Source organism: Sesamum indicum, linkage group LG3 (genome assembly GCF_000512975.1).
Source record: "Sesamum indicum cultivar Zhongzhi No. 13 linkage group LG3, S_indicum_v1.0, whole genome shotgun sequence".
NCBI lineage: Eukaryota > Viridiplantae > Streptophyta > Magnoliopsida > Lamiales > Pedaliaceae > Sesamum > Sesamum indicum.
The window spans coordinates 17503755-17513811 of record NC_026147.1 but is presented as its reverse complement, the minus strand read 5'-3'; the positions used below and the strand labels follow the sequence as shown (position 1 = coordinate 17513811).

The 10057-nt window shown below is 37.6% G+C and overlaps 1 protein-coding gene across 1 annotated transcript in view; it reads right to left on the bottom strand.

Moving 5' to 3' along the window:
• LOC105158648 (non-lysosomal glucosylceramidase) overlaps positions 528-10057 on the bottom strand; it is an 11486-nt gene continuing 1956 nt past the window's right edge. Inside the window, exons 3-18 of the mRNA XM_011075467.2 lie at positions 9943-9999; positions 9702-9778; positions 9512-9611; positions 8641-8714; positions 8012-8112; positions 7825-7928; positions 6181-6234; positions 6030-6085; positions 5890-5928; positions 5429-5570; positions 5083-5267; positions 4562-4629; positions 4317-4389; positions 3766-3827; positions 1301-2594; positions 528-1060 (exon numbers count right to left, since the gene is read on the bottom strand). Coding sequence (XP_011073769.1) covers positions 811-1060; positions 1301-2594; positions 3766-3827; positions 4317-4389; positions 4562-4629; positions 5083-5267; positions 5429-5570; positions 5890-5928; positions 6030-6085; positions 6181-6234; positions 7825-7928; positions 8012-8112; positions 8641-8714; positions 9512-9611; positions 9702-9778; positions 9943-9999 — 2736 coding nt within the window. The 3' untranslated portion in view covers positions 528-810. The remainder of the gene's footprint in view (positions 1061-1300; positions 2595-3765; positions 3828-4316; positions 4390-4561; positions 4630-5082; positions 5268-5428; positions 5571-5889; positions 5929-6029; positions 6086-6180; positions 6235-7824; positions 7929-8011; positions 8113-8640; positions 8715-9511; positions 9612-9701; positions 9779-9942; positions 10000-10057) is intronic.

Genomic DNA, 10057 nt, shown 5'->3' with positions numbered 1-10057 from the left:
AAAGGAAAATTAGTTAGTGTAGAATTTAAAGAGTTTGTATAAATTGATTATTTATCAATTGAAAGGCAATTTTAGTACATAAACAAAATCATCACTTTATGTCTATCGTACCAATTCTCTTTATAATATGAACAGATTATAATGTATTTATTCATAAATATTTATGATATATGATCCATACTTTTTAAAGTATACATTACTTCTCTGTAATTAAAAAAAAAAATACTACATATTTTTTGTTTATCAATCTTAATTATTATATATCCCACACAAATACATGTTACGAATCACGTGCAACGCACCGCTTTGCTCTCAAATCGTCAATAATAAAATCTTTAAGTCGAACTTCGCTTTGAACTACATCTCTGAAAATATTAATAAATTTTAAATTTTTTTAAAATGAAATCATTTGAAATTCTTCGTAGATCATCCAATCAAAATCTCTAATCCCATTTTCTCCCTACCTCACTCCCAACTGGGAAATGCTGCTTTTCACTCACAGAACCATGCAGGGACGACTCATCATGTCCACCCATGCTTTTCAAGCAGAACAAATTCCTTATCATTGAGAAGGCATCATGTACTGGGATACACCTTTACAAGGGGAAGAATGAATGAATTACAGTGGACGGGATCTATATAGACTGCACAAAATCCCTGTTAAATAACAACAAATATCCAGATATATTTTGAATTCCCATCACTGCCTTCTCGCGAAGACATACTTCCCGTCGAACTCTGAAGCTGCTTTGATCAGAATTAGAGTCCAAGGAAGCAAGTACATGTTTGTGGAGAGATTTACATGGAAAGTTAACAGGAACAGTGGAATACCGCATTGCCAAAGCACCTTGTTTTGCCTGCTACCGCCCTAACACCGCTTTCGTTATGAGAGGAAGGGGTTGCATGTGACCTGTCCATTGTATTGATCTTGGGGGGCTCGAGCATGGTTTTAGTCGTAGACAATGCCCACTGCATCGCCCATATGGAGAGCGGCCTCATGTATATGAGAGATCGGAAGTGCCCGTCAGTTGTCCAGCCTTCTGGAGTCTGAAATGAGTATCTACACAAACATAATGATCTTTAGTACGAAAACGCCCACGACAATTAATGAATAAAATGATGATGCTGAAAGAGGCATCATGATGTAGATATATACTTGGACAGGGTGCTATGTAATTTCAAAACCGATGGACCTTTCTGTATTATGTCTGGATGCAGATAACAGTGTAGTATCCAGTTGCAAAACCATGTTTTCTCCCAGTAACATTGAACAAAAAATGAAGCCCATAAAATGACTTACCCGTATCCCTCTTCTGACCAGCCGGCTATGAATATACCTTCTGCCGTGGCGAAAGCCTGCTCTTTCATTCCAGCATGAATCATTGTAGCAGCTGCAGCATACGTTACCCCAGTCCATATTTCACGAGACTGCATGCACGTCTCATCCACCTTACCATTAGGATGCATTCCGTTTACTGCGCCCATCCTACCTCCTCGAACCTTCATAACGTTAAAATCATAGATTTTCTGGAGCGCACTCCGGATCTTCTGATCATCGAAGAGATCAGGCAAGCCTGAAGCTGCAGTGTACCACTGTCCAGCAAGTTGATCAGCTTGGATGGATTTACTGTTATTGCTAGACCCACTGTCATAGTTAAAATATGAGCCGTTCCATAGTTTTTGCTCAAAAACAGCTTTGGCTTTAATAAACTTGCATCTGCATTTCTCCGCAAAGGCCTCGTCACCTAACTGGATGGCCATTGCCGCAGCAGCTTGCAGTGCAGCAAGCCATAAGGAACCACAGTAAGCACTCACACCGTGAACTGTCCAAGCGTCGTATGTTTGATCGGGGAACCCATCATTTTCAATAAGACCATCGCCATCCCTATCAAATTGTTCCATGTACTCAATTGCAGCACGAACAGAAGGCCATACATCTGCCCCGAAAGAAAAATCTCCTGTTGCAGCAAAGTCCCTATACACCTGAAGAACAAACTTCGGATTCAGATCCTTCCATCTACTTGTGTCGTGTATATTGTATGCATTCATTTCATGCCATGGATCATGTGTTCCAAGATCGTGAGGAATAGCTCCCTTAACCTTGCGAATTCCCCAGTTCCCCTCCGCTAAAAACTTCACTTTTCTTCTGTCCTCTGACAACACAGAATCCGCAAATTCACGCTGAATGCTGAGCTCGATTTTGGGAAACAGCTCAAGAAGGGCAAAAGACGCATAAAAATGCACATCGTACGTACACCACATTATATATTCGACACCTTCCAGATACAGAAACCTGCCTACATCGCCATCGTCGTTCATGGGTTCCGTCAACTTATTAGAGGGAGCTGAAAAGCAGTTCTCTCCACCACCATTCCCACAAGTGGTCGACTCTTCTTCATCTGAAGATCTTCTAGAAGCTATATCTCCACCTTCCACTGGATCAACATTTACAGAAGTATCAGAACCATTTACTGCAGCCTCTTTCACAACTGCAGTGGATCTGTGAACTATCCTTGCTTTGGTTTTTTTTGTTTTCTTACTGTTCGTGATTATAGACTTGATACCGCTTGAGTCCTCAGCTGGTATTTTCGAGTCTGTACACAAATATCAAGACAGCATACTAATAGTTAAAAGCTTAGCAACAGGACCAAAATACGCAAAACTGATTGGAAGTGATTGTATTTAAAGCACAAGGGGTAGCCGCAACTTTATTGTTCAAGATTCAGCAAAAAAGGAATAGCACAGAACAGTAAACTCATAAGTAGTTAAATCTGGCAAAAGGCACTAAAAGGCCCCAAATAAAATTCAGATACACCTACCTCAAACCTGCTAAAGTACGATTCAGTTAACTGGATTAGATTATCCATAACATTTGAATATTGACAGTTCTTTAGTTGGTCTCTAAGTTGGTAATAGTTATCAATTATATCTGTGTTCTATTCCACTTGCCATCTTTGACAGGATGATATTCCTCACAAGAAATTTCATATTATTTGTGCTGCATAGTTATGAGTTTTTACATTTACAACCAGCAAAAACTTCCTGAAAAGGTTAAACGTTACTTGACAGACCATCATTGCGAAGAGCAGTACTCTGACGACCCTAATTATCTCAAGCACCAAGCATGCTGTATATTTGCATTTCCATCACTCCATACAGTGTTCTTCCAACACAAAATATTTCTTTAACAGATTGCATGCATATAGGGGTGCTACTTTTTCCCAACACTGTGGTGCATAATATTTAATGAATATTTCGCTGATTGCCCAATTAATATTGAAAACTGTATAAAGATCTCCAGCTGCCATCACTTGATTCAACTTCTTTTAGACCATTTCCTCTTATACTTCAAGTTAGCTTTAAGCTCTTTAATCAAAGCTCTTATTCTAGTTTCTCAGAAGTATTTTACAACTCGAGGAGAAAAGACAGTTATACATTTTCAAAGAGAAAACAACAAAAGATACTTCTAGCTTAAATCCGCAAACAAATAACACCACAAAAAACAACAAACACCACAGACATGCAGCTCAAAGTGAATATAAGGCATAAAAAGCAAAATGAAGGAAGAAATCTTCCACATGGCAACAAAAGGCAAAGAAAGAAAAGCAGAGTAGATTCAGCCTCTGAAATAAAGGTGTCAAGGAAATTTTTTCTTGTAAATACATAGTGCAACTGCCAGTAAGGACTCAGACTGCTTTCTTGAGTGGAAAAAACAAAATTAGAAAAGGAAGAAAAAAGGAAAAGCAGTTCGGGATGGATTAGTACCAATCCAAACTGTTCCTCCAGCGACTAGAAAATAGAGCTCATTGAACAGGGTAAATTTGTACCTGTAAAGAATCATATAGTATTCAGATCAACTGCAAATCAAATCATAAGCAAGAATAAAATCTATGTAATGAGAACTTGTGAAAAAAACGAACTGTTTGTTTTCACCACAGAAAACAGAAGAGAAAAAGTTTCAAGACGGAGATGAAGATAGCTTATGTGAAGAGCGAAACAAAGGGGAATCTCACAATAGTCTGATAACTTTTGTACATTCCCCTACATGCCTGCTACCTAATAACAGTAGAACTTTTCTTTTTTCTTTTTTCCCTAGATTCTGGCAATAAATCATGTAAAAGAGGAAATTCCAGATACTAACAACTATCCACGTGAGCTCTCACACAATAATAAAAAACAATATAATGGGAGGATACAGCCTTATCCTGAGATCGGCAACAGTTTAGGAGAAACTTTACAAAAAGCTGATCCTTTTTAATGCCTGAAATTTTTATTCAAAGAACAATTCGTGATCGAATGACTGATACATTGCTTACCACTCAGGCAGTCGGTCGTCTTTGAGAATAGGGTTCTGCCATTTTTCAATCTCTTCCTCCCACAGCGGATAATCTGATACAGATCCAAACACATAAGAGGAATTGAAATGCAGCCAATTATTAAATACTAGGATTTCAATGACCTCCTGGTAAGGGATCAACATTTGAATTCTTAGTTACTCCTACCAATCAACCAAAGAAAGTTGACAGTATATGCAACAAGGAGCTCAAAGAAAACCACTCACTGGTAAGTGCGTCATGCACCAGGTCCTTAGCTGCTGTTTCCGAAGTGCCATAGAATTTTGTGTACCTCCTGGGCTCCAGATGGAAGAAATAACAAGTAAGAATATGCAAAAAACATGAAAGATTTTTCTCAACCAACATATTCAACCTCCCTAAACGAAGTAAAAAATTAAAGCAGAAGAACAAGAGGAGGTCATGATCCCCCCAGAAAAAAGTTAGGATAGTGTAATATCATGAGACACTACAGATGATGGAACCGAAAGCATAGATTTAGCTTTGTGTTCTGTTGGCAGAAGCGATTGCTTGACATAATATACTACTACACTGTCTTCTATTTCCTACGTCCCAGGATGGGAATCATCATGACTCCAGCATGCTTGACTAAATAAGAGAAATACCGAATAGCTCAACATAGTTAATACAGAACAGGACTGAGTAAAGCTTAGATGTAAAGAGCCACCACATTAAACACATGGCAAAACATCCAGATGTAAATAACAGAAAAATTGAGTTCATAAATTACCTTCGGTAGGCCTTCCCCTTGCAAAATTTAACTTTAGGAGACGACCAAGCAACAGCAAATGCAACAGTGCACTTTCCGTGCGGTTCAACCCATGTAGAAGCAGAAACTGCAGCACAATATGTCTCTCCAGGTGATGATGGCATGCTAGGTCCTTTCATGAAGTTCTCCCGATCGAAGTGCCCATCCTAAAAATTAAGATATGATTAGCTAATAGTACTAAAACTATGAAGAGAAATACAAAAATGATGAGCTGAAATTAAGTGATGTCCTGCATCTGCAGTATCAATCTCCAAAAAATTTTAAAGTTAAGTAGCATATGATGGATTAACAGAGTAGTGATCTTCACCTGCACCATTTTGCCCCACATATCTTTTGCAGTAACGCAACTTCCTTCATTCAGGCCAAAACAGGGCAAAACTGACACGCTTACATTCTGAGTTTCACATGCAGCAATTGCATAAGTCACAGGAGGGTTATCTTTCGCTGTCCTGTAAGCACTCAATGTTATTAAAAAAGAACAGTAATAGAGTTGGTCGTTAAGTAAGCGAAATTACACATTACCATGTACATAATTCATATGCTCATATCATAACTGTGCAACTGACCACTTTAGTTTAGTATTTCAACTTGTTGAGAATTCAAAAGATAAGGTGAGCTGTTCTGGACTAAGATTACAAAATTTTCTTTCACGAGGTAAAAACAGTGCCAATAACTAAACTTAAATTTGCCTAGTCCAACACTCCGGCAACTCAAAGAAAATATGCAAATACCATCATATTTAACTATAAAGAATGATTGATGACTTGCTTGTGATGTAGCAGCACGCCTGAAACTCCATCTTCACCACTGTAAAGAAAAGTTGAAATAAGAGCAAAAGGACACCAATGTCAAGATCCAACCAAAACATGATGCACGAATTACCAAACATCAGTTCGTGAGATACTCACATGAATGGCTCGTTGACATGATCTCCTGATAGATGCGAGATACCTCCAATAGAATTCTGCATTGAAAGAAAGTGTAATGACTGACTACATGCACTTATAGTTGCATTGATTTTGCAAGACTCGCTATTCTATCAGCAGAAGAAAAACTCACCGCCCAAGTGAAAAGAAGGCTGACCTTTGCCCTTTCCTTTCCAGTATTAACCAACTACAGAAGACAAATAATGGCATATGAGTAAACGGCAACCATATTCCTCAGTAGTTATTAAGCAGTTAAATAAACAGTGAATCTTTTGTCAACAGAACCACGAAGGTTAACTAAGAAAAGGCATAGCTTAAAAACAGACATATCTCCAAACAATCATGACCACTGGAATTCAGGACAAACTAGATGTGATCTTTGTCCTTGGATTAAAAGTAACCGCAGCAACTAAACAAAAATAATTGAATGAAGAAACAAAGATTCCATTTTTATAAAACATGTAATCTCAGAGAAAATTTCCACTTATGGTTTTCTAAAAATCAGTTTGCTAGTAGCTATCTGAATTCTACAGGTAAATTGTTTGACGATGTAAAATGTGAGCTTTTCTATTTGGATGTGCTCTCCCACAACATAAACCCGAGATAAGCAACTCAACTACAGAATAATAAACATGATCGGACGTCATATTTGCCTAATTCCATGCTTATTAACACATTGGATCTTATTTTATTCCCCGGACAGACATATCAAGGGCCACTTCCAATCTGAACAAAAAAGAAGCAAATACTTCTAATTCACCTACGTGAAATTTGGCACTCTACCCTAGATAAATGTTAACACGGCATTTTTATATCTATCTTTTAACTGGTGAACTTGCAGCCTTTTTGTCTATCCCACTTAAATCAACATAACTTTTGATTAGGAAACAGCAAGTGTCTAGCACTGTGATTCGCATGGTATGTTTTGTCACATTGCGACGTGGATTTTGACTTCAAGCTGTCCCACCAAGTAAAGTATTACTTATCAACAGCTCAATGTTGCATTTCTAGATGAAGTTGGACGAATCAGGGGACTGCATCTATTACAGCTACTCACGAAGTCGTTAGTTAACGGATTACTAAAAGTTTCACTGATCATCTCTTCACATTTCTAGTATACACAAGGACCTTCCCTCCTATATGGGGTAGTGAAAGCCATAAGATGAGTCAAAAGCCTATGTCACTGCATTGCCGGAGGTCACAGTGCATGCTATGTCATAATTATCTTCTATATTTTTTCTAGTTAGCAACACCAAACTGAATGAACTGTTACAAAAAAAGGAGAGCCTCCAGTCAGCAACAGTATTATCAGTAAGTTAACACAGTAAGCAATAAATACAGCAAAAGATAGCACTGGTTAGTTCATGGAAAAGAATGCATGGCTCTTATAACAGGTATAGAAGACAAGGGAGTTTCGAATATGTGTTTCTTGAATCTAGAAAAGACTTAAGGACCTTTTTCTGGAGTATAAAATCCTTTAGTTTTTGCGGGAAAGGAGAAAAATAATGCTTTTGTGAAAAGAAGAAATGTGCATTCCGACAGTTTTAGTTGTAAGGAATATTTAGCTGGAAACTACAATTTTTGCCAAATAAGTAAGAGGATAACACATATAATATCTTTGGTTGTAAACTAGAAGCACCACGAAGATTTTAGTGAAAATTTATCATTCCTAAAGAAACAGTTAGGTGACTGTAGTTTGAATCTGAAGAAGTAAAAACAAAGAAAGAAAGACATGAACGGAAAAGAAGATTATACATAGAAAGCCAAATCTACTCACAGTGTAAACAAATACAGATGTAGGAAGACTGCTCTCCCGATAATTATGCGGTATAAATGGTGATATCTGGCGACAAGAAATTTTCAGTTCTGGGTCTGGTTCACCTGAAGGAACAAAAATATTGGATGAAGGGCATGGTCCATTTGAAAGAGCTTACATGAAGAGAACACTTGCAGTAGGAAGTTACCATCATATATAGTCCAAGCCCTTGGAAATAGTGCATGATACGTGGAATGTTGACCAGTCAAATTCCATCCCCATGACGATATACCTTGATCACTAGACTTCCTGTCAGAAAAACATGCCAATTAAAAATTGGCTATAACTGCTCAACTCGATAATTTGTTACAACTGAAACTCCACAATCAAACATAGCTTAGATTATTTGTTACATAAGTGGAAAATATGTAGCTGAATAAATGAAACATGTTAATCACAAAATATATTTTTTATTGTCTTCTCCATTTGATATCTTATTTCTCTCGGGTTGTTGAGAGGAGAGGAGCTATTTAGAAAAATGGACAAAGAATGAGGGTATGGATCTAAATAATGTGAACTAAGCTTCTCTTTCTAATCACAAAAGCTTTATGTCTGGAAGAGAGGGGAGAGTCTCAGGAAGTGGTGGGATTCAAAGTGAGAGGCAGTCCGACTAATCAATGTTCATTAGCCTGCTATTAAGCTAAAGGTGCATACCCCCAAAGAATATGCGACCATGGAGCAATAAAGCATTCCGAATCCAACAGGTGTAAAACCATGTTATAGAAGTAAATGAAATGGTGGAAATTCTAGCCAGAAATGAACTGCTTAGATCCATACCCTAAACCTTCATGCTGGCCAGGTGCCAGAACAGATGCATACTTCTTGTTCCCTCCATCTCGAGATATGAAAATCTGCAGATATTAAACATAATTAGGCAGTTGTTTCTAATAATTGCGCAAAATTATACTGAAAACTGGTTATTTGTTTTTCATCTTGAGGGGTGACGGATCAGAGGTGATTTACTCCACTGTGTTACCAGAAAATGCTCAGAATTAGTACATCAGATAAGCTAAAACAAAAGGTCGAATGATATTACACAGTGAATCTTCCCAAAACTTATTTATATATTCATCTCAACTAGAAAAGAAGTTAATGAATAACTCAATGGGATTTCTAGAACAAAGTTAATCATCAGGCTCATTGTGTAGCCAGCAGTAGTCGTGCATCAGAAATCACTGTTGGAAAATTAAAATGCAAACTTTTTGTGGGATTTCTCAATTTTGAAGACGAATTAATTAGCTCCTAAATGTACTTCACCAAGACAGCACCGTTTACCATCCGAGAAAATTCGTATTTTGACGCAAATATTTAGATGTCAATCCAATTTTGCATAGAATCTCACTAAACAGCAAATTACTTTTAGCAAGTAGCTAAGATGTACAATAAAGAAATGTTCAATAACGTTGACATCCTTGGAAGAGTAAAAACCTCTCAATAAGGAGTAAGATATTGGCATAAATTCCGCATTCTGCCAGTCTATCTCAAAAGACAAATGGCTTCTGATGATGAAAATGGAGCATTAAATTTTGGACAGTTCATATCATCAATATTTACATAAAAATCCACCATTTTGATTATCAGATAAGAAAAATCAGGCAGCTGAAGATGGAACTGAAAATAAATGATATGTCCAAGAGAAGGGCTTTACAGAGAATTGGTTGACCATCACAGGAGAAGTCTCGCATGTACCAGGAAGTATTTGGAAATGCCGGAACTCCCCTCTGAAACCTCTCGATATGCTACCACTTCTGTAGGTTTACATAGGTTTAACAAGTCATTAAGGTTTCACGAAAAAGAGGTGGAGACAAGAGAATTTCAGCTTAGTGACGACTGCTTACCCCATCCCACCCAACGGAACTCCTTGTGATGCAGATGGTTTGCAACTTTCCCGAGTAAAAGGATCTATTGGTGCTTTCTGTGCAAAAGAGCAAATAAAGTCAGACAAAAGAACTGCTTAAAATCCCACAACTGAAACAATATTGTGTGATTGGTTTTCCCTTTAAATCAAGAAGAGGTAGGTCTATTCTTAAAGGATAGAGGAAAGGAAAAAGATGTTCCAAAAAGAGAAGGGCACTTTACTCTGCCATGAGATGCCTCTTCCCGTATGTAATGCCACAGGCGTATTCCGAGTCGAACCTATAAATAACCACCATTGTGTCAAAATTTAATCCAAGAATTGGGAAGACAACACATC